Below are 27910 nucleotides of genomic sequence, written 5' to 3' on the forward strand. Positions count from 1 at the left end.
TCAACTGCAGACAGCACTGTAGTCAGCCAAGGCTCTCTCTTCTGCAAAAGGAAATGAGGAAGACAGTTACACACACATGCATGCGCACAGAGAAGAGTGCACAATGTCTTTTCCCAGCCAAGACCAGAGACCTAGGAACCCAGCTCCTAACCCCAGAGTAGCAGAGGAATCTGCAACCAACCTGGCTGGTAGTAATCGTAGACTTTGATGTTGGCTGGTTTCAGGTTCTTCATCTCAATTACTTGTTCCAGTTGCAGAATGAAAGTCTGAGATTCATCACTGAGCTTGTGGAGGTGGAAAGAAATTAGCAAGGTTAATCATACATGCATCTTCATCTTTCCTGCACTAAATCTCTCTAATCCATTATAAATTCTAAATTTTAGAAATGGATGTATGTTAGCAATAGAAAATGCTAACCAAATAACAATTAATTTAGGCAAGGTTCCTCTACACACATTTCTACCAGCATCCTTGTCCCACTGTTAGCCGAGCCTTGGGCTTCCCACACAGCTCCTGTCCTCTGGCCTCTTGCTCCCACCATGCTCGACCTAATGCTCTTGTTCTCATTTACCTTTTCCAGATAAATGTAGACCACATCAGGTCTTACTTCTGTATTCTTAATGATGGTTTTGCGCTGCAGCTGGGACAGGAAACAATAACATAAAGAAATTTGTAAGCTCTTTCCTTAGGGCTTCCTGTTAGACTGAAGGGACAGTGTGTCTTTCTCATGCACAAAGGTTTTAGTGGTCATATCTTTGGTAGTCCCTCCTGGAACATCCCTCATGAGCCTCATCTCAGGGATGAACTATGCTGTCCCTGCTCTGTTAAAGAAGAGTGTCCCGCTCTGGGGACAGAAGGTCATATGGATAAAATATAGACTGATACGCTGGTCAGCAAACGGGTATAGGCACCAGTAAAGACTGTCATTATCTTATAGCACTGTCTGCCAGACTGCTCTTAAAGACCTGCCTGGGGGTTGTGCAAATAATTCAGCTTTCAGTTTCATCGCTGAATTGAAGAAAATCTTCTTGGCTCAAATTAAAATGATTCTTTTCTTAGAATTTCTGATAAACAAATCCTGGTGTTTAGCACACTGAAGAGCACATCTTCTTTCTTTCCCAAGGCATAAGAGTGTCAGTGGGAGAACCCAAACCACCCTGAACCCGCATAGCCCACCCTGGTGGGCCCTGCAGGGAAATGAGAAACTTTGGTTCAATTTCAGCAGTAAAAGGGTTCATGTTAATAGTTGCCTCACAGCCCGAAATGGGCAGTTCCCAACAGCAGTAAGCAGTGTGACCCATTTACTACAGTTCCTCCTTTTCTGATTCAAGGCTCCTTACCAACATCCTGGATTCTGGAGCCAGGATGAAGCCAGACAGCAGGGAGACCTCCACAATCACCATGTTAGAAGTGACTCTGCTCCCAGCATAGCTGAGGAAGAAGATCAAACTGTCAGAGGGTCTCTCCCAGTTCCCCCTTCCCTCCACCATCATACCGTGTGTGCAGGACCCTGAGCCCAACTGGGACCGGGGCCAAGACAGGACTGTTCACTCTCACAGGAGGTAGCCAGCACCTTTCTTCACCACCCCTCCACCTGCCAAATTCACCCTCCAGCCTGTCTGCCCCAAGTGCACAGTCCCTCCATTGCAGCCTTGATGTTTTCCCAGCTGCTGTCCCGCAGTAGAGCTGTGTGCTTGCTGGAGAAGTGCATGATCCTTGGGGTCACCTGACAAGGATACGGACAGTGAGGACATGCATATTGGCCTGGCTACAGTTGGTCAGCCGTGTGTTGACACGCAGAGTGAAGGTTGTGGTGGTCCGTGGGGGAGGCTCATGATACCTCAGCACTGTCTGCAGGGTGAGCATCAGAAGAGGAAAAGACAGGCCAGACATGAGATGCGAGGAGAAGAGGAATAATCCTCCACCTCTCCTCTCTCATCCCACCACCTTACCTGAGCAAAGACACAGCTGCTGCCATGGACCTGCACCAAGAAATCCCCCGGGATTTCTGTCAGTGCTGCCTGCTGCAACAGCAGCCGTTTCTGGCGGGTGACTTGGAATGTCTTCCCAAAGCCTCTCTGGGACTTCACCCTCACAAGTGCTTGGCCTGTGCTGAATGTCCTTGCTGCATATTTTGCCAAGGCTTGCAAGGCAACGACTGTGTCCTAGAGATGGAGAGACAGTCACCTCTCTGTGAGGATCAGCTCTGTGAAGCCAACTCTAAAAGGGAAGACCTTAAAAGAATTCATCCTGCCAAATTCAGGTGCAACAGGATATGAATCCACCTGGAGCTATTTGTTACCTGGGTGGAAGCAAAGCCCCCATAGGCATTCTGCTGGTGGGTCAGCCATGCCACAATACTGGCTGCAATTGTCATGTCACCTGCATGCACTCGTGGCTTTGAGAGATAGGTCAGGAGCACATAGGCTGTCAGTTCTATGTCCACTGACTGAGTCCTAGGCCAGAAGTCTGTGGAAACTGGGGAGCTTGGTCTGGGGCTCCAGTGGATTTGTCCTCCTGGGGAAGAAAACAGAGCATGCAGCCTATGTGGAGAGAATGAAATTTGGGATTCTAGAAATAGGAAAGAAGAAATACAGTGTTTTCATGGCTCCTTCGGCTTATTCCCTGGACTCAGGCCAGGGTTGCTTTCTTCAGTTTATTCTCCAGGGCTTCACCCAGTCCTAGCTCACAGGTTTCTAACTCCTCCCTCAGGAGGATCCTGAAATCCTCCAGGCTGAAGAAACTTGGTTGCAAGTCACTTTCACAGCTTGCTCAATAACATATTTTATCTGCAGTCACACAGTGCAGTTACTGCACAAATACAAGGACAGCAGGTGCAGTTTTTTCCTCAGCAAGCCTCTTGCATGGATTAACATATTCCGGGTTTGGCCACCTTAGATGCAGTTGGGATATCTTGCTTGAATACATTACTCCAGATCCCAGCAGGTGAATGAGAGGCCCTACCCCAACAAGCAGTCAGCACCTGATTTGATGGCCTGTTCCTCCAGCTTGTGCAGCAACTCCTGGGTTGTCTCATAGTCTCCAGACAAGGCAAAGGCATAGGCCAGGACAGCTTCTGTGTAGATGTTGGTGATGTTGTGAACTGCCTGCTGCAGACAGCTGAAGGTATTCTGTATCAGCTTGCCCTGCATTGGAAGAAGACACATATGCCAAGCTCATACAGGGCAGGCTCTCTAATTTCATGGAGCTTATTCCAGGGAGCCAAACTACATCTTGTTGATGTAGCTCCAGAGAAACCCACTAAATTAAACACTATTCACTTGATAAAACAGGCAGTGCAGCCCCAGTGTGCACTGTGAGAAATAGCCACGACTGTTCCTTAATAAACTCCTATCACTCCATGACAGTGTTGTACCATTTTGAGGAATTACTTCACAGTTTGGCCAGACATTTACTCTCTCACAGCAATGCCCTACCTAGACCCAAGGAATGCCACCATTATGAACTTCTTCCCCACACAGGGCCCAGGTGTAGGAGAGTAAAGCAGAGCAGGCGATGAAGGGAGTGTGCTCACCTTAAGTGGCTGACCCAATTCCAGCAGTGCTGCAGCAACATATGCCCCTAAGGAGATTTCATCATTCGCACCACCCTGTGAAGAGAATCAATCACCAGAGGTGCGGGATTCCAGCCTAACACAGACACACCACAGTACCTGGAGACTCCTAGAAGTGGGTTTCTAAGGCTCTCAGGTGCATTCTCCCAGACCAACCTAGGATCTGAAGCACATTTCACTAAGTGGTGATTCAAGTGCTCATGCAGTGGCTCCTTATAAGAACTGCCCCATGCCCTGTTTTCTATAGGGCTGGTTACATGGATTGCAGGAATGACTTTCCAGGATCTTTTGTGATCCCCATAATCCTTTGTTGTCACAACATCCAGCCAGCCAGTCCCCAGGTGTGCTGCCTGGCTTGGCTCTCATTTACCTTCAGGGAGGAATGAAAAAGACTCCCTTTGGCGGCAAAGCAGCCACTGGGAAGCTGGTTTTGCTCTAGCCAATGCAAGGCATCCTGGACATTCTTGTCATCTATGTAGATGTATTTCCTGGCTTGGCCAAAACTCTTGACTACAAAAGCTGTCAGCCTAGGAAAAGGATGAGTTGTGAGAGAAAGAGAAACACACAAGGAAAAAGTTAAATGCTTTCCCCATGCTTGTCCCTGAAGTTAACATTGACATAGCGGGGTGCTTAGAAAGAGTCAATTTCAGACAGAAAGGTAATCTAAACGTGGAAATGGACCCTGGGACCCAAGTGGCTCTTCTCCCTCAGCCTGGTTCCACAAAGTCATGCACTAGTACTTTATCCAGTCATTTTATCATCTCTCTCAAATACCTGGAGACAATCTTGAATTACTTCAGGATTCCCCATTTTCTTCCTTCCTTTCTTCATTGCTCCCAGCCCAGATATCACAGGGCCAAGTCAGGCCAATGCAGATATTTCAGACTCTCCCAAGCAACTCCCTCCCTTGGGAGATGATTTTTATTGCTCTTCCCTGATCTTCCCTCAGTCAATACATACATCTCTTGGCTAACAGGACACCAATAGCTGAATTCAGTGTTCTGTGTGGGGCAGCAGCATGGCCACAAAGGGAAAAGGGGCCTTTCACCTCTATGGGATCACATCTTTATATTCCATTTTCCCAGAATCTCTTCTGACCTGCATTACTCTTTTTCTAAGTGGCTATCCCTCAATCTCTCTCCATGTCAGAGTTCCTGAGGGGCTCCATCCAAAAGAAGGAACACATATCCTATGAGCTATTTCCAGACGCATCAGCTGCCCTGGCCCATACAGAATAAATCAGGAGCAAGAGATGTCCCCAGTGCTTACCAAGTGTTGCCTTCCCCATCCTGATGCCCAAAAACGCTGTAGGACCCATCTCTATGCCTATAAAGAAGCTGCATCTGGTACCCTGGGGAGATGGGAACAGTGATTAATGTAGCACAGTAACACAGAGGGGGCCAACACTGAGAGAGTGAGTGTAAGTGTAGAGGCTATTAGTAGGGTGGACACAGGCGAAGGCAGAGGAGCAAGGCAGGTCTGTTGTACTTGCCATTGTGCAGGAATCCCACTGCCTTCTCCCTGATCTCTGGGGTCAGCTGCCTCGTCCTCTCCAGGTACTGCAGCACATAGACAATGGGAGCAAACAGCACCATGTTCTGCTCCCCACAGCCATGGGGCATTTGCACCAGGTGGTTTAGGTTCTGCAGTACCATCCCCATGAGGTCACCTACCCAAGGGTGTAAGAAACAAAGCAAGTCTAAGCATGATTTGAATTGCTCCTCAGCCAGACACTGGACACTAGTGCTTTATTTCTGCACAGGAGGAATATACTGGAGAGCAGAAGAAAGAGGAGAAAACAACAGAGTGCAGGACAGAGAGCTGTGACTGTTCTGCCTCTTTCCAATCTAGGGAAAGTGATACAGAGTGGCCATAGTATGGAGTCCCTGAGGAACTTTCCCTTATTAGCTTTTGTCCTCCAAAGGGCTCCTACCATAACAAGTACTATTTGTAAATGACTGTGAGTGGGGCTGCTGTTCAGATAAACATAGAAGCACTTAGAAAAAGGCTGAGATGTCTCTGGTCTTTAGCATGAAAGGCTGTGAAGCCTGTTCTATGTGGCCATACATCAAGCATCAAAATGTCAGTAAGACAGTGGTGGTGCTAGTCAGATGGCATGAAGCTGTCCCCCACCCAGCCAGAAAAACCTTGTAATCTCTTCCCTCCTTTGGGCCCTGTTGCATAATATCCATGGCCATTTATGCCAGGCCTAGCTTCGTATCAATTCTGTCACAGGGACAAATGGGCCCAGTACAAAGAGGGGGACTGAATGATAAGTATGTCTGTTCCCAGCAGCTTCTCCAAAGAATCCCTTTGCAACTTAATAATGCTGAGGAGGATTTCTTCTCTCCAGGAGCTTCTATTATAGCAGTGAAACTTAACAGGCAGATAAATAGTTAAGATCTTTGCTGATTGTATCTACACAGAGCTAGCCAAACTCCTGAAGTCCCAGTTAAACCTTGGCTTAGAATCTCTGTTCCAAAGTCCTAGCCAGGAAGATGAAGATTCATCTTCCCCTGCAGATTTCTTTCCCATTAAAGCCTAATTGCTAATCCAAAAATCTGCAAATCTGCTGTTGGCAAACCTTGCAGAGGATAGAAACTTAGTATCTTCTTTTTCGACCAGTCTCATGTCTAATGGATCCCTGACATCATCACCAAGTCAAGCTATGTTCATCTGTAACAGAAGTCAGTGAGCCCGCAATAGAAATGACTTACCTAAGATGGAAATGGAAGCCCTGGCAGATCCCTTTACTACATTAGCAGGGAGGCGAAGGGACACAGGGTCTTCAGCCATGTTTCCTGATAACCACAGCGGAGAGGAGTTGGATGAAAAAACAAGCCAAATGCATCTAACCAGAGGGACAATGCTGGCACAGGCAAATGGGATGCTGCCTACATCCTGCTTGATGCAGGCCACTCCCTAAAGTCTGCCCCCAGCATCGCATCAAGCTCCATTGCTTGGGAACTTTTCAGATTAGAAATGACATGAGAACTAGTTGCCAGACTGAGGGCTCACCAAACTACTAGGTTCACATTTGGTCTTCACTCTGTAGGGGGACATCCTAGAGAGACCTGCAATGTTGCAGGGTCAGGGTGGTATGGTAGGAGGTGCTCTTCCTGGTGACTGCCAAGCCCCAGGGGAGTGCCAGGGACTGCAGTGTGGAAAGGAGACTACAGAGCAGGAGTTCTCCACCTATACTTAGTGGCAAATTCAATAGGACATCAAGTAGAGAAGTAATTTTTTTTTATACTTTTTTGTGAAATTTTCTTTGTGAAAACTCATTTGAAAGCATTCATTCATGAGCTTTCCCCACTCCTCCCAGTTCAATCCTACTCGCATGTCTAGTGATTTCAGGCTGCAGGACCCATCCAAGCGGCCCACAAACCTCCTCTTGGGCACAGCAGGGAGCTGTAAGTCTTCTCCACTAGCACGCCTTCTGGCTGCACAGGAACATGAATATGGGACAGGAGAAACAAGATTACACACAAAATTTCCAAACAGCAGCAAAATTTCAGAGCAATTTCAGGTCTAAATTCACTGGTTACTGCCCAAGCTGTCAGGGATTCCATCCTCATCAGCTTTGACAGGGCTGCACGGAAGCTGTCTGCCATACTATTCAAGAAAGCAAGAACAAGCCTAAGGGTTGTTTTCTAAAGGTTGCTCTCTGGTTGGTGTACATATACAAAAGCTTATGTACATGGATGATTGGGCAGGGAAAGGTATAGGGAGTGGTACAAATATGACATATGGGTACAGCTCAAGAAACAGTACTGCAAGAAGAGAAAAGGCTTGGCTAGATCCTGGAGAGAACACAGCAAACTGAGTCAAGGCCTTGATATGCTAATGGTGGCCAAAAAGTGAGGAGAGAGAGAAAAACATTTAGCCCAGCTCAGTCTCTCTTTGTGGAGGAATAGGGATCACATGGCCTGTCATACTCAGGGAGAAAAGCGAGCTTGCTCTCATACTGACCCGGACCAGCAAGCGTTTGACCACAGTGTGCCTCCGCCTCATGGTCGATGGCAAGGGCTTCTTGTCCCCACAGCGTGGCATGGTGTCCAGTACCTCAATCCTGACTGTGATATTCAGAGTCCCTACCAAATAAATTAACACAGCCTGTTTCTTACGCCTCTGGTCAAATGTAGTACATTTGCTTTAACTGACAGTGATCCAAGGTGCTTCAGGAGGCTGGTCTTCATAGCCTCAGTGGTCTGACAGGTAAGGGTGAACCAGCCAGTGCTGATGGCTTGTCCAGACACCCTGAGCATGAGGGAACTGGGTAATGCTTCACCAACAGTGACTCTGGTCCAATATATGTGATGGTAACAACAGAAAGTTCAGCAGTCCCTGGGTCCCCAGTGTCCCCTTCCCATCACACTTGGTGCACAGCACCAGACATACACACCAGTGTATCCCCTCCCCGACCTGGTCCCACAGCTCTCTCCCCAAGAGGTTCTCCACATTTAGTTCCTGCCCTCTCTGATGAGCCTGTCCAAGAACGGAGAATGAAAGCAGATGTGATGGTCCAGGGTCTTGAACCACTAACAACAAACTTTGGTATCCAGAGGAGACAAGCTCCTGTCAGTTTCAGTGGACCTTCCACTCCCTCTCTCACTTCAGTTTTAGGATTCTCCACCACCACATCCATTTTTGCTGCCATACCCAGCTGGATTGCTGTTACATTCCACATGAAGATCTTGGACTCCTCCACACATAAGCACTTTTTGTCTCTGCAGGTCTTGCACTGCTCCACCTGGAAGTTTAGGGATTTAGCAAGGGCCACATGGATCTGAGGGAGTAACAGATGCAGGTGAGTAAATGGGCAACCCAGGAGAGAAAACGTGCCACATGTGCTTGTAAAACTGGAGGGCATGAGAGAACTGTACCATACACTGTTACCTGTATCACAGTTACACACCTGTAGGCACTGCTGCAGGTAGTTGAACACAGTAGCCTTTAGCGTGAAGGTCTCTCCCTGGATCACAGAATATGGCAATGTCACATCCACAAAGAAGGGCTGGACAGTCCTGAGCCTTGCGATCGGGGCAAGGCCAAAGCCTCTCCCAGCCAAGCAGAACATCCTGACTTTCCACTCAGCAACAGTATCAGGCACTGTGACTATGGTATCCCTGCTGCCATTGGAGCTGAGAGAAAGAAAACACTAGCATGAAGGAATTCAGTCCACCCTGCTGCAATAGGAAGGGCTCATGGCCTCAGGTGAGGGGAGCTAGGCAGATCCTCAGATTCAGATCAACCTCTGGTCTATCAGCAATGGCCTGACTCCAGTAATAAGGTGTGGTAGAGGGAAGATCAGCTACTGTATCAGTTGACCTCCACTCCAGTGACTCAGAGTAAGGCAGCTTTCAGCAATTTGTTCCCTAAAGCCATGTATCCTGCTTAAATGCTTTCAGTGGCAGTGTTTCCATGAGCAAGAAACTGCCCCAGCACTCCAGCTCTACACTCAGTCAACAACAGTATGTCCTGGAAATCAGCAGGACTACATCTCCCCTGGGTTTCATCAGTCCCAATCCAAGCACTGTGGCAACAGAGGCTACAAATTTAGCTGATATTCTTGCCAAATTGGGAATCTGGTAGAATGTATTCCAATGTAAGAAGAGAGGATATTTGGTGGTTTGATCTTGAACCAAAGGAGCATTGTTCTCTTCTAAACATGTGTAAACTTGAGTCCTGCTCTTCAAAGTCTACCAGTCCTTCATTCTGATGCACTATAAATGCAGGCATTCAGATGCAGACCTCTCTTTACACCTATGGGTGGCTTTCATTCAAATACAAGTCAGGCAAGACTTAATAACAAAGGGTTTATCTTTCTGTACTCCTTACAGTCTGGCATCACTCACCCAACAGAGAACAGACTCCAGATCCAAGTTTCAGGGAAATACTCGTGAAGTCTACCTTGGGCTGTGGATTGAAGTTGTTCCTTAGAGACTCTTTGTTCTTCTGTAGAAGGACCCCCTGAAAGAAAGAGGTATTCACATCAGGGTAGGATAGATGAAACCTGTGAATGATAGATAGCCTAGCACTGGGACAAGTGGCAGAACAAACAGTGAATAGAGGCCTGGGAAGAATCTGACATGGGAGTACACAAGCAATTGGTCTGAGTTCGTGGGAGAAGGAAAACAGGAAGGAAACAGAGAGCAGTAGCAGGAGAACCAGCTTGCAGTGAGCTGGCCACTGGTAGAAGGTTTCCAAGACTTGGCTAGGCAAAGCCCCTGCTGATCTGATACAGAGTTGGCACCAGAGAGAGCAGAGACCTCCAGAGGGCCCTTCTAACCAACATGTCTGTGATTCTGGGAATAATAATACTCCCATTTGCTTATCTGCAAAAAAATCCCAGCCCTCTGTAAACAACAGTGGTTTAAATATCAGTAGTCACATGAGTCATTTTGGTATGATTATCTAGTGCAAACTGAGACACAAAGTAAAGGACACAGGTGGAAATAGAAGCCAGGCCTCAGCACAGCCTGTGGTATAATCACTGAGAAACATTCCCCTCAAGATCTTGGCCTATGCTTGGGTTTGTCTGTGTCAGGAAAGGAAAAACCATCCTTTAACATCAGGGAACATCTAAGTAGTGACATTCTTCAGAGCCTTTTTATAGGGACTGCTGAGGACTGATGGACCTAGAAGCTACGCTTTGGCAACAGCATCCATTACCCTTGAGAGTGTCAACATCCACCACTGGTAAGCCCCAGAGATCAGAGGGCTCTTCCACCCAGGTGACCTCAGGTCCTAGAAGCAGGGCAGACTGAAAGTGTGGCTCACCCATGGTGGGCTTCCTATCTGCCCGGTGAAAGCACTTAGTTGGTTTCTTGATTACAAGGTTTGAGAAGATTTTCAGACCCATGTTCTGTTAGAAAAAGAAGGAGGGCAGGGGAAGCAGAAAAGCAGCTGTGAGTGAGGAAGAGCAGGCACTGCTTTTCAAAATAGCTCTGAAGACAAGTACTGCTAGCACAGCCAGGTGCCTGGGCAGTCCAGAGCAGCACTGACCCAAACAGACACAGTGTTTAGGGAGGTATGGCACAGCCTCCCTCATCCTCTCTTTCTTAGGAAGGCATTAAACAACTGCCTCTCTTCTGGGGGCCAGCTGGATATTTTGCTCTTCTCAAGCAAGCGCACAGAGGAGAGGTGTCAGTGCCCTCCCTCCCCCATCTCTAATGCAGACTGGAGGGAATAGCTGGATGAAATCTGCCCTTTGGAGTCATACAAAGGAGCGATGGGAAGCACACCCCCTCCTTCTGCTACTGGGACTGTGACATTGACCTGCCCACAAACACAAGTGCTGTCCCTGTGCTGATGGCATGGAGAGTGCAGACAGTCATAAGAACCCTGATTTACTCCCGCACCCATGCACTGACTGTGTGCTCTCTCCAGTCCCATCAGATAGCAGAGCCTCCTAGTTTGTGTCACCATTGCAAAATAATAGAGGACTAGGTCTGATTCCCGGGCCTAAGGCCAAAGGGCATTGCCTGACTTGTGTCTGCACTGCTTAAGGCTTGCCCTTTCTAGAGGAGATCTGCCTTCAAGACATCTAATTGGAACAGTCCAAAACAGCATGCCAGAGAGCATGCTAACAACTAAGTCATGAGAACAATCAGTGGTTTATTGCTGGGGATCACTCCCTGCATCTCTTTTCTTTAACAGTGTAGACACACATATCAGGGATAAGTGCACAGGACTTCATTCCCTGACCTAAAATGCTGGGTTCTGCTGGTCCAGAATCTCATCATCTTGCTTTCTGCCTCATTGGAGAGATGAATGCCCACACAGGTGCTCATACTCATAATAGGATTGTACTTCTCTTGAGACAGCACAGCCAGGTCATGACAAAGAGGAGGGGTTGTCTGGGGGAGCCAAGGCTTTCTCAGACTGTTTGGGGAGAAAAATGTCTCAAGTGTTCATAATTTCCAGAGCTCTGGGAAAAGTCAGAGATAATTACCCGGAAGAGGTTAAAGATGTCGGGCTGAATGGAATGCTGTGATTTCACTTGCAGGAGAGGTGACATGGACTGAGACTGAATGCAGTGATTTGAGCGCTCTTCTACCTGGGCAGGGTATCCATATCGGTAGATAGCAGGGAACAAACCGTACACCTAGGGGAAATTCACAGACAAGGAAGAATCAGGCAGAGAACACATACCTCCAGTTGCTTCCCTTCACTGTCCCCCAGCATAGATACCTATTCCCACCTATTTCTCTAGGCAGTTCCCACTTCCATACATCCACCTGTTCTTCACACAGAGACCCACCCCTCATCTATTAGCCTCCAGCTCCCTTTGCCATAGCCACTGCTCCTGTCTCTCTCCAGCTCATAACATCAGTCCTGTTTTTTGCCTGGTTGCAGAGACACTCACCATTTGACTTGTCAGCTCTCTCTCTGGCCTCATGAGAAACTTGCTTTCATCCACAGCCTGTACCGCACAGATGGAGCCAGGGGTTGCCTGCAGTCGGAGCTGCACTGTTGACCCTGGGTGGGTTTCTTTAGCTGTGAAACTCACCATCACCTTGAGCAACACATCAGGAGAGCAAATATGAGAGAGAAAGAGGGGGAGATGGCATGAGAGACATGCAGAACAGACGTGTGGCAAGGCAGAAAGAGGGAGACCAGGGTTAAGTCTTCCCTGCTCAACCATTCCTATAAATAGAAGTCACTACCGAATGGAAATTTTCCCTGCTCCTGGGCACTATGCTGCAGACATTCTCCTCTTTTCTCCCCACTTGTCTCTTTAAAGTACGTGGGACTCTCCTTTCCACAGGCCTGCTGACTCCTCCTTGTCAACTCTTTCCCAGTCATAGGTGTGAGTCTCACCTGGTTTTCAAAGCACAAGGTAACATTAAACTGGATGCTGTCAGCTGTCACCCCTCCATTGGGGAATATGGAATACACCACTAAGGAAGGTGATGGAGTGAAGTCAGCAGTGAAGGTCAAAGGGATGGAGAATGAGCCCTTCAACACTGAGGAGGAAAAGACAAAGTGTTTTTATCACTGCCCCACTAAGATCTCCTTCTGGCCTCCTTCTTGTTCCTGTTTTATAATCCCATACTATCAAACAAACACTTTCTGTTGCTCTCTCTGCTCTCTCCCTCCACTCTTTAAGTCCATGTGCTCCATCATTCCACAATTCTTCCCCCGTCTCTCTTTCCTTTATTGTTTCCCTCACTCCATCTTTCCTCCCTCTCCCGACTGATACAGTTGCTTCCCCAGTCTCTTTCTATCCTATTCTTTGACTGCCCAGGGGCTATAGCTTGAGACAATTCAAGAGAAACTTGGGTAACTTCACTGTCCTGTCTAGAAACCCAACAGCCCCAACTGTTCTCCTTTAGTCAGCCACAGAACCAGGTCACTGCAGACTTACTGTTCAGCTTCCCAATCTGGACATTCCTTTGGCCCCTGACAACAATTCCAGCCTTCCCAGTGACCTGAGGGAGGAGGGACACTGGATGAGCAAACTGTTATTGTCACCAGAGTACAGTAAAGCTCACCCTGCAAGCATGTTGCACTCTCAAGCAACCAAAGAAATAAACTGTGGGTCCAATCTAGCCCCACACCTATGGCCTGGCAGATTTGCAGACTACAGTGTGGGAGGAGAAGATTTAACACATCAGATTCTGATCTCTCCAGTGAGGACAACAGATAGGTAGTGAGCTCCCTGGAGAAAAGGGAGAGAGATCTAAGGCATTTCACCTCTAGTAGGCAGGTTTCCAGAGCAGATCAGAAGCCTTTTCCACTGAGCAGGTGTTTGATAACCACTGTGAAAAGCAGTTCCACCATTCAGTTTCCAGAGGGAAAAAGAGTCTGACAACATACAGCATGCTACCAGATCCCACTGCAGCTCTGGCAAAGGCTAAGGGGTCAACGGGCTGCAGAGACAGAATGCTCCTCCCACCCATGGAGTTGACTCAGAGCCCCCCAGTACCAGGATCAATCTGGCTGAACTGTCCATTTAGAGTTCACCAAGTTCTCCAAGCACAGGTTTGTCTTGTACATCTCTCCAGGGCTGGTCTAAATTACACCCTCAACATTTCATTAGGAGCTCGTCCCGTCTGTGCTGCATTTCCCCCATGTTCTCCATGACCCTCACTCACATAATACGCAAAACGTATACGGCTGGTATCTTCTCCCAGGTCATCCCGATTGAGTGTGAATGTCACCTGGACACTCTGCTTCAGCCCACAGGGCAGTGTTCCCATGAGTGGGTGTATGTCCAGGAAGCTCTTCGTTGTGACATGGAAGGGCTGCAGGTGATGGTAAGCATTTGTGTAATTGATGCCAGTTTTCTGAGGTGTGTGCGTAAGATCCTCCGGTGTGAATCTTCCCTGAGAGGGGATCACAAACATACAGACATCAAGACAGAAGAGTTTTCTGCTTCAGTGCTTTGTTAGGTTGTCATCAACTTCCTCTGAGAAAGATTATTGCATGGTGTCTTTCTCATAGCTCTGCCCTAGCAGAGCTGTGTGGGGAACATAGGGCTGAAGTGGCAGGGGGGCTACAGGGCAGGAGCTGGGGGCACTGGCAGACCTTCAGGGTTCTCAGGTCTTCACTTTCATGTACATAGAGGTGGGATTTACCTCCAAAGAGACTAAGGAGCTGTTCCAGGCAATTGTGTCCAGGTTGAATGATGCTCTTCCACTGCCATCCGTAATATATATTTTGATAAACTGACGCCTCATGAACCTTATCATGAGATAAACTTTTTTGTTTTTCATACCATTTCCATGGTGATCCTGAAGCTTAATCTGCTGACAACAAGGAAGGGCAAAAAAGCCAAAGTCAGATGTCCCTTCCAGTATCCTACCCAAAATCTTCCCCCTCTGACAAACACAGGACCTCCTGTTTAGGTGGCCTTAGCTTCAGTCTGGTCCCCAGGGAGGCAGAAGGCCTGTAAAACTTCCTCATTTCTAAAACTAAACTGAGAGTGACTGAAAACTGTCCTCTCCCAAAGGTGTGTGTGGCTAGACCATGTGGAATTCAGGTCCTAGCCAACAGCAGAAAGATTCCCACAAAATCACTTATTGCTCCCAGCAGAAGCCTGAGATGAAATTACCTCAGGGAATCTGAAGTGCTGCATTTGGAGCCATATTGCTCCACTGTGCTGTCAAGTAATGTGATGCACTGTAAGGTAAAGTTCTGCAAAAAAGTCTTGGGATGGGGAAACATGCCCCATGCTTCTGACTCTGTCTGATGGTCAGAAATGGCTTGGGTCAGCAAAATTTACTAGACACTAAATTCATTGGCAAATTAAGGGGTAGGGAGGAAGCAATGGAAAAATCACCTTCCCTCTGTAGGGTACTCCAGGGATGTAGTAATCATTTGGTGTCTCAAACACAGCCCTTGCAGTTGTCCTGGAGACAGGGATTTGGCTGGAGACGTTGATTTGCACCCCTGTTGGAATGTGGAGTATAAGAGAAGCAAGGTCAGACTACTCCACCTTAGTTTAATTTCACTTTGTTATCCTCAGACCCTCTATTTGGAGTGACTCAAATTTCTTTCCTGATGCCAGCATCCTTCAAATGTTTAGAGGCTGTTCCTGTGGCAGCTCTTCCTTCAGTTAACATGTTTTCAAGCCCTTTTGTGGCCTCACTCACCATGTCCCAGCCACACCTCATCTGCCTGCTGTTGGCAGAGTTACTCTCTGTGGGCACAGCAAGTTCCCTAGACAAGAGCATTCACTGTGTTCTGTGATGGTCCCTCTCATCCTTGCACTTTCTCTGCACAATGTGATTATAAGCTGACCCCCCAGGTACCTGTGCCAGCCTCCAGAAGAGAGGCCTCTACATAGAGCTTGCTGTCTTCCTCACTGTGTGCCAGGTTAAAGACTGTCATGCTTACAGAAGTGGTGAAGCAGCCCTTGCTCGCTGTCTGTAATGGAAAGTGGTAGATGTTATTTGAAGCTGGTGAGAAGAGAATGTGTTACAAGTACACCATATTAGTCATTCTGTCATAACTGTTGATTGCAACAAGTTATAATGCAGCCCCAGAGTCTAGTCTTAGCCTGATTTAGGATGCTGAAATTAGCAATGTATAGAGAATTTTTTTCCTATGTGTCCTAAGACTCATTTTCTCTCTTCCCTCCCAAATATATATATAAACTTTATACTATATGTGTGCATGTATATATATGTATGTATATGTGTATATATATACATGCACACATATATATGTGTGTATATACACACACATATATATTCAATATCTATAGTTCATATTTTTCAATATATATAATGAAAAAATATGTATTATCCACTTTTATATACATATATATATATATAATTCATATTGCTAAGTATAAAACAAATCATGTATCACACAATGTTGTTAACTTTCCAGCTTCCATAGAAAATTGGAAACTTCACTAACTGGATCACAGAGCAAATATAGCTGTATTTTAAGAATTCTAGCAATGAGAACTGCAGAATCAAATGAATATTCAAAATAACTAATCAGCTCCAGAAGTAGAAGATTACAATCACCATAACAGGTCATAATGACAAAGCATAAAAAGTTTCCAGTCATATTGTAGAAGTGAAGAACCCAGCTATGAAATGCTTTTTTAGAGATGGAAAGGCAGAAATAAGATATAAAAATGACTGTGTGATCTGGTTGTGGAATTAATCATGTCTCCACCATACATTAGCATCCTAGTGCAGCTCCAGCATGGATTCACCTTAACAGGGTATTTTTGCACCTGTGAAAGTTCTAATTGTTGTTTCTTACACTGTATCAATTCACGGCTAGTTATGCTTCTTTCCAGATAAAACATAACTTTAGGGTTTTTCTGTGGAATTCCTCTTTTCCATTCTCTATCATTGTAAACAAAGTTTAAAAAGAAGAACTTTTATAGGTAAAGCTTGTCAGCTGATCTGGGCAACATCAATTGCATTAATTGAATAAATCAATTAATTATTAGTCTACAAATACACTACAGAGGTTGGCAAACCTTGGCTAAATATCCCACAGTGAATAATTGGGTTGCAGTCTATTCTGTTTCTCTAATCCCTTGACACATTCTTCTTTGTGGTGCTCCTCCATTACCCCTGTATCTTCCAGAATCTTACTCACCGGTCCACTGTACTCCCTACAGATATCTTTGCTGGCATTTTGAGGACGCCTCCTCACTTTCTGGCACAATGTGACCTGCATGGTCCCTTGCACTGCTTTCCCATAGTGATACCTGCAAGGAGAACACCAGAGGAGCAACCAAGCAGAGAGAAACGGAGAAAGATAATTGTTATGTGTTGTGCTGAGTCCATTGCTATTCACAGGTGGCCTTCCTGATAAAAGTATCAATACAGTTAGTAAGCAGTCACAAACAAAATTACAACACACTGTACTCGGGGAGTTCAAAAGTCCTGCATCCAGCAGAGGGAGAAACAAAGCACCAACAGGAAAGGGTCCACATGCTCCAAAGCTCCCCCAGTTTTGGGTGCCTGCTGTCCTGGAAGTGCCAGCAGAAGCAGAGAGCTGACCCGAGTTGATGTATCCACATAGCACATAGCAGCACCCACTAGAGATACTAGCTCAGGTGTGAAAGCAGAAGAAAACAGTTTCTCTATAGACATCTATAGCAAGTGCATGGCATTGATAGAGCTTCATTATTTTCCCTGCTGGTGCTAGCCTTAGCAGAGCCAACTTAGGTGCCTCTGCCCTCACAGTGGAGACACCCTATCCATCACCCAAATCAGAAGCCATATTTCACTGTCACACTGACTTCTTGGTCACTGTAATTCAGGAGACAGTGAGGCTAGTTGGCAGAGCCAGGGTGGAATTCATGCTCTAAGGTCTGAGGAGCTGTGACTTATTGGAACACCAGTTTTCCATGTGACAGTTAACAGGTGCTTTTAATTGCAGAAGTCTATGAACCTCTGCAGAAGTAGCTGCTGGAGTCTTGGGTACACCAGCCAGATCTGCAGCCTCCTTCCTCATTCGCAGGGGTTTGCCTGTGTTAAAAGCCAGATGATATGCTGGAGCTGTGTAACCTTGCAGCAAGAGCTGTGAAAAGCCTCATCAGGGCCTCCCCCACTTCACTACATTTAAACTCCAGACTTTGAGTTGCATTGTAGGTAAGCCTATGCCAGTCCATGTGCTTCACTGATCCTCACAGTGACTCACTGACTTGACCTCCTGGATTGACTCAGACCTGCTTCATCATTATGGACTCATCTGGTGATCTGGACTCTTCTCTAACCCTGGGAGAACTTAGGCCTCAGGCCTAAGAAGCAGGTTCAGGCCTGCTCTACTTTTCTTGCTCAGGTACTGTAGGACTGCACCATTGTCAGTGAGGCCGTTTCTCCTGCCTGCCTTGCTGTCATGCTTGGCTCCTGTCTGGCCTTCCCTTATGGAGCAATGTGCCTTTACTGCTCCCTGATAGTATCAGTGGCAGGAAAACACCAATGGCCCACCCTGGGCATTAGGAGTGATATACTGTTTTCTACTAGAGCTTCATAGGATCTGAGTTTCCAGACAACCCAACCCAACCCCAAACAGGGCTCAGTTCAGACCCTTTTTCTGTTCAGAAAAAGCTTCCCAGAACATTCTCCTTTGTTTTTTGGTGCTTACACCTTCTGAGGACATCTTCCTTCACACCCTCATCTACTCAGTTTTTGCTAATGATTACAAAACTAAAGAAATCCACCCACTGCTCCTAAGAAGGTAATAAGTTCAGCAGCATTAAGTGAGAAGGAACAACTTAATCTTCCAAAGAAAACACAAGTTCCTGCTCCTTTACCTCAGCGGATCAGTCCAGTATCAGACATGCATTTTACCGCACCTAAGGTCATTCAAGGCCAGCACACGGCTTCCAGAGCAGGGTATCTCTTGCCCAGGATGTCTCCCTGTAGCTAGCTGGTATCTGACAAGAGCAGCTCATATACCTCTTTCTCAAGGAAGATCACAACAGTTTGACCTCAGTTGGGATTCTTCAAAAGAACCACTTGTATTTGGCACCTCTTGAGCCACTTCTCCTTCTTCATGTGTTCAAGAGAGGAGACATGGAAAGACACACAAGGTTTGGATGAGCTGTTCCTTTTCCACTGAATAGCCTCCTCACCTGCCACACACACGCAGTGGGAGAGTTTTATCTGAAGCATAAATCTGAGCTGGTCTCTCGAAGAAAACATCAAATTTTGGCAGCTCTGGAACAAAAATCACAGAGTTACTCCATCAAAGGCAGCAGACTACCTAGACAGGAGATCAAGAAAGGGACAAGTGCATTCACACAAGACTGCAGTCCCGTGAAAGAACATGCTAATGAGATAAAAGCTAGGACTAATTAAAAATAGGGAAACCAGAGAATCCTCTTTTGTTCACTGCCATATGAACAGTGTCACAGAGGTTTTTAGTGAATTCTCACTCTGTGCCAGCCTGGTTGTTACTAGATACTTTCTTCAGGACTCCCCTGTACAATCTCCCTTGCCTGCATTTTGATATTGCCCACTAGTGAACTACTCCTAGCTCTCAGACAGTAATCTTACAGTTCGGCCACCTATTGTTATATCGACAGAGCTAACTTTTTCCACCCAATTCTTTGTCCTCCATACTCAATCTTACCATGTTCCTCCACTTGAAATGTAGTGGACACTTTTGGGTTCATGACATTGATGGTGTAAGTCCCCAAGGAGAGTTGGGCAGCTAACTGGAAAGAGAGATCTGCAATGCCCTGTTTTGGTTTCACGTCCAGCCATTGGCCAATTCGGTTTCGGTTTGGGTCCTGCAGTCAGAGGGAAGGAAATAAGACAGTCAGTAGCAACATCTGCTAATCTGTATACAGAACTCACAGGATTCAAAGAGTTTCAGAGGTTTCAGAATTTCACAGACCCCTGCTGGTTTTGCTCATAAGGTTCTGAAGTGACTTGAGTGACTCTGTACACATACAGAGATGAACCAAGCAGATCCTTTTCACATCGAGGATCACTCCGTTTTATGCTGCCATCTAAAAAGAAACTATGAAAGCTCCTGACTTTTAAGCGCTCTAGTCTTATTTAAGGATAAAGGTTTGTTTCCAGAAATATTTGGATAGATATTTGGATCCATGTGTTTGCACAGATCCTAAGAAAAGTAACTTATACTTAGTAAGAAAACTGCATGTGTATCCATCTTGAAGCACCTTTCCTTATAACAGTTGAGGATTTTGATACACCCACCTGGACTTCCACCACTGAGTACTGCAAAGCAAACAGAATGGAATGTTAGAAACTGTCATAATATAGCAACCTACATACAAACTTATCATACACAACCCATGTGCTGTGACAACACTGCCTGTCCCAAACACTACAATACAAAGAGCTTGATTCTACAGAAACCAGGAGAATGGCTTTGAAAAAATAAAGAAAAAAATAACATAAAAATCTTTGCTATTCTTTGGATTTTCTTTTTGATACCTGAATTTTTAAGATGTGCTTTGGTTGACATTTTCAATCTTTACTCTATGATCATAAAAGTTATATTTTACTTTTTAAAAAAGGGAGAAAGTAGAGAGCCTCACAAATACCATCATTCCAAGTCAATAACTATTAAAAGGCATCGGTTTTGTAATACAGATCCCAAGAATTAGCAACACCGCCTTATCTGCTGGGAGAATACACCATACACTTTTCTGTAAAACCCCTGGCCTAGAAGACAAGGTTTAGAGATATGAATTACTGCTGACTCTGGTTGACAGTAACAGGGAGGCAGAAAGCAGGATATACTTCATCAGCCTTTCTAGGCTTACTAACTTTGTGTTTGTATTGATGTCACCGCAACTATCAGCCAGGAGGCAACAGTGGTGAAGGGCTTGGGATTTGGGACAGCGAGGCACACAGAGGCAGGGGCAGGGAATTGGAGAATGTTACTGGTCTGTAAACAAAAGGTCATTTTTAATTCACATTATTCAGCACTCTAAGCTTTCATACAAGTTGTTATAGGCAGCTCTGCATTGAAACCAAAAAAAGTGCAGGTTAACTATTTTCTTAACTGCAATCCAACGTCAGTTCTAAGAACAAAGCATGCCAGTGAATAGTATTCCTCTTATCTCCAACCAATCTAATTTGCAAATTATATATTATGGCTCTAATGCTGAAATACTGCTTTGATTAAACATTACCTTTTTTGAATTTTCCTCACAGCATTTTTAACATTTATAATGTTAATTTTATTACACTCACAAACAGATATCAAATATTTATGGTCAAATATCATAAACCATCTTACCAATTGCGGGCATGGAAGCAAATGTATTGTTTACTCTAAACACATTCGTACTCTGGCAAATAACAAGATTACTACCCTGATATCTAATTAATGTAAGACAGATGCCTTCTCTATCAGGGGGAGAAAGTGAGTGCGTGATCCTAGATCCTCATTAGGAGCTCCAAAAAAAGGAAATTAGTTTAATTCAGCCTAGAGGGATTTGATTTAACTCCCTGCCCTTGTGTGCCTTTCGGTACTTAGTCATGGCATGAATTCCTGTTGGTTCTTTAATTGCTTCAGGACAGAGGAATTTGAAATAGCTATAGTTACTGCCTGCAGGTACAATTGCTTACCTTAGAAGGATGCTACTCTTGCAGTTTCCTGGCTAGCATATATGCAAGCCTTTGGCAACTAAAGCCACTTCTAACTCCCCTGGCATGGGGAAAATCGGAGGCTGCCAGCAAGAGACCAGTATAATTTGGTTATACTGCTTTCTATCTTTTCTCTTTTTAATAATTAAATAGTTTCATGAATATTTTTTCTCATATCAATTAATTTTTCTTGACATTTTGCAGATGCCTCAAAGATCACTTCAGAATATCCTGCCAACCTTTGATACAATGCACTGCACAAAAAGCTGGGCTTTTCAGAGCTGCAGGAAAACAGCTTTGGTCCTGGCTAAGTCTCTATGCAATTTGTCTAGTTATTGTGTCTACAGCCAGCAGCCTGAAGATTCCCCCAAAAGCCCTGCCTGCCTTTTCTGGCAGTGGGGAGAGGTGCATGCAACTTCCGGACTACCCTGAACTAACTCAGCTAGCAGCAAGTGCTGGCACACTCTTCAAATACAAGCAGCAATTTCAAGCCTCCCACCAGCCAGCAGCCAATCTGTGAGGATGACACTATGACCAGGCTTTTGCACTCAGCAAACAGGTGCTGTTGTTTTAATTTAATTCAGTAACAGGTGAGCGTCTACTACCTTGGGTATTACAAACACCCAGACTCTCTCAGTTTTCACAGCTTGGAATTGGCAGAGGAGACAGAATTTATAGAGGAAATCTGGAAAATTCCTCATGTCCACTCAGACGGGCTTTACCTTGCTGTTAACAGGAACAAAATCTTCAGTCAATGTCACTATTCGAAATTTCACTGAAGGAGAAAATCGAAGAAAAGAGCACATTCTAAAGACAAACTACATTCAGAAATGGAACTGCCTTGTACTTACCTCACCCTGAAAAACACAGCTCCCCACCAGCTCTGATAGTACCCCCAGTCCTGCCCTGTAGACCCCATCTTATTGTTTGTTTAGCCTTGCACACAGCTTTCTTCCCTCCCTATATGTAGAAAAATGTAATGTTCTTGTCTCACTTTTTGATTGTCTCTTCCCACCTAAAACTGGCTCCGCTTATGAGCAACTTAGGCAGTTGCTTAGAGCCATAGACAAAAAAGGGAGCAAAAAAGGCCTGCTTGCTTCCTCACCTGTGCCACAGGCCTGGAAATCTGGAGAGGGTCCTGCCAGAAGAAAGATGGGAGTGTGCAGAGTGTTTTTTCGTGCTGTGTCTCCTGATAGCAGCAGCAATCAATACCCTGGCTTTTCAGCCCTCCCACAGCAGCACAGCAGCTGACCTAACATTTGGGATCTTTCTCATAGGATACCCCCTGAGCTACCCTTATGTTTCTTCATCTGCAGTGCGAGCAGGCCAGTCCTACCTGGCCCTGACTGGGACCCTTCATCCTTGAGAAAAGCAAGTTCAGGACTGTTCACTCTTCTGAGCCAGCTCTGCTCCTACAGCTTTTGAGGCTGACACTGCCAGTCTCCTCCTCCTCCCTCACCTAAAACATGATGCATCACCCCAGGAGGCAGCACAGGCCTCAGTCATGCATAGCTTCCCCCTCCGTCCCCACAGATATAATGTGGCACAAAGCACTCAGCACTTTCCTCGGGGAAAGGACTGAAACAAATTCCAGACAGGTCAAGGTAGGGGAACTGTCAGGTGTGCTCCATGTAGAGTGCTCACCTGTCTGTCCTGGCTTATAAGCGGGTTTATCCAACTGGATGAAGGTGCCTGTGCCAGCCCTGCGGATCAGGGCTTTCTTCTCCTCTTTGGCACTGAAGTAATGGCCATTGGAGATGCGCAGCTGTACAGTGACCACCTCTTGGGAACCTGCAGGTTGGGGCACCTAGAACAGGAAAGAGGAGTCACCAGGTAAGCAAGGAATAGCAGAAGACAAGATGGCATCAAAGTAGATGCTCTTCTCCTCGCTCCTCTTGCACTGTGAGGCCATCTCCTTCCCCACTCTATTCTGAAGGCTGCCTGCTGCCAGCACAGTGTATTCCTTCAGTGACTAAAGGGCTGTGTGTATGGGAGTGCAGGGGACATTAGCTTGTTCTCAGGGGCAGACCTTGGAGAAGAGAAAGAGGGAGCCTGTTCTGGCACAGAAATTGTGCCTGCCCCCTTCACAGGGCCACTGTTACAGTCTGCATGGAGTGAGCTGGGGAAGACTCAAACCAAGGGAAGAAGAGGTCTATGCTCATGAGAAATCTGTTTTCTGGCCAGTTTCAGGACTGTATGGGTCATGGAGACTGAAACACACTCTTACTCCTCATGACAAGCCAAGAAAAAAGAGTTCAGGGGTTTGACAGATTGAAAAGCCCTGTGTTGAGCCTTTGTGGACACACTCCCATGCCCTTCCTAGGCCTCCAACACATTTTAAAGTAATTAAAGAGAGTCCTGGAGAGAATCAGATGTGAGGGGAGGCTATCTGAAATGTGAGGCCTGGTTCTTCTCCAAGTGAAGCACTCAAGCTGTTCGATTCACAGATGCACCCTGTGACAGTGCTTTCTTCTCAGGGGAGAGAATGAGCTACACAGCTGCCATCTGGGTTCTTCTAAGCTCCTCCATCTTTCTCAGTCCCTGGGTGCCTGGGCAGGCAGCCCTTCCCTCAGTGAATTGTGCCAGCAGGGTGGATTGTGAAAGGCCCAGCAAGAACAGCATCATAGACACTGACAAAGGTAGGGAGCAGAGACTCTAGGGTCCCACTAAGCACGCTTTCTGAATTTATATTCACTCCTTTCCATGCCCTTTCTCCTCCTATCATCCTTGTTTACTTTATTTCTCTGGTGAGAGGAGTCATGAGCTGAAAGAGCATACTGGGAGCTGCCAGCTACAGCTGCTTGCCAAGAATGACCCGACCTGAAATCTGGAGCACTCAAAGATCCAGTTGTTCCGGACAACCTTGTGGAAGAGGCTGAGGCTGCTAGACGCCTGCACAAGAGTTAAGGACACACGAATAGGCTTCTCTACACCACGGAGGTCCAAGCACACCCTCTGGGAAGAGGGGAAGGGCAGTTCAGCTGGGAGGATGATCAGGTAGTTCCTGTAGTAGGGAAACAAGACATCACATCCTAGGAGTAGTGCCACCCTCTCTTGGGACAAATTCTCTAAAGTCTGAGGAAACAGGGAGGCTTACCACTTCTCTGCGGTCAAGTAGAACTGCTCAGCTGGGGTGAGAGGAACAGATTAACAATGAGAGTGTGAACCAGTCACAGGGGTGGTGGAAGGGATATGGTAAATGTGGGAGAATCTCTTGGGACGTACATGAGAAACATTTACAGGGGAGGCCTTTAGTGCAGCTGGGTCTTCGGTGGGTCTGCAGCCCATGCTGAGCTTCATGCTGCTGCAAAAATACTGCTCACCATGCCCAAGTTAAAGACAGCTATGGAGCTGTGCTTATAACAGTGACTGAGATCAATACATGTCATCAGACAGAGTGTGTCAGGATGACACACTTTCTTCATGACAAATCACACTGCAGAAGTCAGCTCTCCAGGGGAAAGTTGCATTACCTCAACCATCCAGCAGGAGGAAGGGTGAGAGGGGAAGTGCATGAGCAGTTCTGACCTCTCCCAAGTCAAGTTACACTCAGGCAAATGCTTTCTTCAACATCCTTACCTTATTCCCATGGGCTGCTGAAAGCTCTGGGAAAGGAGGAGAGGGTCTCTGGAGACTCCTCTTCCTAGAAAACTGGCACTTAGGCCCCCCCCTGTCTTTTGATGGCAAACTTACTGAAGTACCACACTGTAAGGCCTGACTAACAGGCATTGAAAACCCCCAGAGGCAGAGCATGGAGAAAGAACTTATCCCTTCTACTCCCCAAGCTGGTATAGCCCCTTGTTTTCTATGGGGCAGGAACCACTATTCCAGCAGATACCTGCCAGTGTCCCTCACTGCCTTTGCACTCAGATACCAGTAGTTTTGAAGCTACTGGGTGTTTTCCTCCAATTAAGTACCCTGGGATTTTGTCATCAAGACCCCTGGCAGCCAACAATATCTTTAGTCTCACACCCCACAAGAGATCACCAGGCCTGGACTAACACCCACTCATTCTCACTCCATATCCTGTATCTTAACTACAAAACCAACCAGTTGCTCCTCCCAAAATAATGGACACTGCTAGCTGGGCATTACTGGAGACCAGCATCCTGGAAAAGCCAGGGAAGCACAAGCTTCTCCATACTGAGACCTGACTCTGCACAGGTGTTCCAGGAAGGGGTCCCACTGCCCACACAGTCCACGTCACCCAAACATCAACCTTTGCCAGAGGTGCTTGGGGTTTCTCAATAAAGCCCAGGGCATGGCAGTGCCTGCAGCTCATGTCACACTGGTGTGTACGTGGTTTTGGAGCATGCTACACTTGTGCAAGGAAACACACATAGTAAAGACCGTCTCTGCCTCTGCGAAGGGAACTGTCTTTAGGGGTTCCCAGTACATATGGAAAAGGGAATAGCACTATTGGACTGAGAGATGGGCTGGGCTGCAAAGTTCAGACTGGGATCCAAATCCAAACCTGCTGTGTGGCTGTGTTCATTCAGAGCTGAGGTTGCAGCTGTGTGATTCTGATCCCAATGCTCTCTATGGCTCAGGGTCTGTTTTGACCCCACATCAGAAGCACAGGTTCTCTATAGCTTTATTCCAACTCCCCAGTAAAAAAGGATCCACCCTCTTGCTTTGAGAAGGCTCTTCAACTACCTTGGCAGCAGACTGGTTCCTGATTAATCACCCTCAGCCCTGCACCCCTTTTCATTTGCCCTTCTCTTTATCCTACACTTTTCCCTTCAGCTTGCCTTAAACAGGAGTCCCTCACTCTTCTTGTTCCCATTGTCAGTCCTTACCCAGTTCTTGTACTGCAGAAATATTCATTGGACAGGTTCCCACCTTCAGGAGGAGCCTGTGTTCATAACAGGGCTTGTGGCATGCTGCAAGCCACCCCATGTCTGTCCCTTCTAGAAGTTGCCTAGCAGGGTCCCATGTCTCTTCCTGCCATCCTGGCCCCTCTCTCAGCATCAAAACTATGAATCACCAGATCTTGAAATATCACTTACGGTTGTGCCACTATCTCCAGGGTGTAGAGCAGGCAGCTCAGGAGGAAGGGAGTCCACATTTTCATAGGAGAGCCCCTGGGAGGTGGATGTCTCTTAAGGGCAAGTCAGGAGAGAAGAAGGTGGGGTGCTTGCTTCTTCCAAGGTTGCCAGGCCACCTGCTGTTGTTACTGTTTCTCCCAGAGAACAGACAAGGAGAAGCCCCAAAGTTTCCTTTCTTCTGCTTTGTTCCTGTGTTTATAGTGCTCCAGGCACAGGGTTGTACCATTCAGGATGTTCCCCAACCAATCCAAGCTTTTTTGGACTCCAGCCTCTCTGCTCTCCTGCACCTTCCTCCCCCCCATGGATCGACTAGCATCATTCGGACAAATTGCCTTTTTATTTTGCTGAACAACAGCCTGTTTCCTGTTCAGTGTGCTGACCCTGCTCCTTGTCCCACTTGCAGCCTCAATCCCATTGTTTTGCCTTGAGATGGATTGTCTCACAGCCTCTTGGCAGGTGCACTCAACCGGATCTCACAATGAAGTCTTACAGTCACACTGTCCCCAAGTTTTTGAGTCTGTAGCTCCCTAAGCAGATCTCAGTCTTCAGTGGGAGATTGGGCTTTGTACAAAATAAGTGTATATAGACAAGGTGCCTACTGAATCCCAAAATAGCCCAAAACTCCATTTTTGGTCATTCTGGAAGATAAGCAAAGGAAGGCAAAGTGCTCCGCTCTTTATGGAGCGTTCCCTCATCCAGAAGGAGAGCACAGAAATCAGGAAGAGCCAGAATTCTCATCTTATCTCTTCCCTACAGATATTTTAGTTTGAACAGGAAATCGAACAACTACAATTAACTCCAGCCATATAACACACCCCTGTGTGTTCCACTATAGGAACAAATGACATACATACACATGCTGGGGGGAAATGGAGGTTGAGCACCAGTCAGGCAGGGCAACAACTGGATGGCTTGAGTTCTAAGGGGTCTTCTTCAGTTAGCAAGAGGGTGTGGTTCTAGCTCTAGATAATGGCAACACACTCATCTATCTAATTTGGGAGCTACTTTCCACATGCTATTTTTAAACCTATTACTCTAGCACTTGCACTGAACTTTTCCCTGATTTATGCTGACATAATTGACAAGAAAATCTGGTCCTTGAAACTCTTCCTCAAGCAAGGAAGCTCTTATATTTTAGTGTAACAGCCATTTCATATCAAAATACACCACTGATTTATCCTCAGGTACAAAACAGAGCTCTTAACTATTTAGGTCCTGAGATTATTTTCTTTTTCTTTAGGAAAGACTGATGCATGATAAGGAAATTGGCTTTCAGGGGGCTTTTTTCACATAGTGGGCAGAAGTATGTCTTTTTTTTTTCCCCTGGACTCTGTTCAGCTCTGAAATTCTGGTGCCAATGGCTTTTTCTCAAAAAGTGAAAGCGCACCTGGATAAACAAATGAGCAGGACCTGGAGCAGGAACATGAATCATTCTCTGTGGCACTGAGCTGCCCTTCATTTCTTTCCGTGGTTCTCAAAAAGTACAGGCAGTGCCTGCTGAATAGTCCCAGCTGACATTTGTTTGCCCACAGTAGATCCAGACAGTTCCATGGTACAGACTGGATCTTTTATAACAACACACAGGCTCACAAAGGCAAAGGCATTTAGAATCCTGACTCCAAYAGTTGTTTAGTAGGAGTAGACCCCAAACACCTTTGAAGTTCTGGACTTAGCAGTTGTTGGAAACATGCACCCTGAGCAATCAAGCCCATCCAATGCCCAGACAATGA

General features: G+C 46.3%; 1 protein-coding gene across 1 annotated transcript; it reads right to left on the bottom strand.

Annotated features, from left to right (window-relative positions):
- On the bottom strand, nucleotides 1-26200 carry LOC112973984 (alpha-2-macroglobulin-like protein 1). The gene is made up of 35 exons (XM_026082469.1): nucleotides 26142-26200; nucleotides 23953-24136; nucleotides 22777-22939; nucleotides 21855-21907; nucleotides 19732-19752; nucleotides 19139-19298; nucleotides 18639-18723; nucleotides 16652-16763; nucleotides 15337-15451; nucleotides 14865-14974; nucleotides 14161-14328; nucleotides 13678-13908; nucleotides 12948-13011; nucleotides 12401-12546; nucleotides 11946-12095; nucleotides 11532-11684; nucleotides 10358-10442; nucleotides 9433-9547; nucleotides 8493-8718; nucleotides 8237-8363; nucleotides 7547-7668; nucleotides 6963-7017; nucleotides 6292-6375; nucleotides 5067-5243; nucleotides 4844-4925; nucleotides 3945-4101; nucleotides 3536-3610; nucleotides 2984-3146; nucleotides 2303-2517; nucleotides 1953-2165; nucleotides 1727-1851; nucleotides 1341-1431; nucleotides 572-640; nucleotides 182-284; nucleotides 1-41 (listed from the first exon to the last, which is right to left on the bottom strand). The coding sequence occupies exons 1-35, from the start codon at nucleotides 26198-26200 to the stop codon at nucleotides 1-3; spliced, it is 4299 nt and encodes a 1432-aa protein (XP_025938254.1).
- Nucleotides 26201-27910: the final 1710 nt, after the last annotated feature.

Source organism: Apteryx rowi, unplaced genomic scaffold (assembly GCF_003343035.1).
Source record: "Apteryx rowi isolate R43461 unplaced genomic scaffold, aptRow1 scaffold_578, whole genome shotgun sequence".
NCBI lineage: Eukaryota > Metazoa > Chordata > Aves > Apterygiformes > Apterygidae > Apteryx > Apteryx rowi.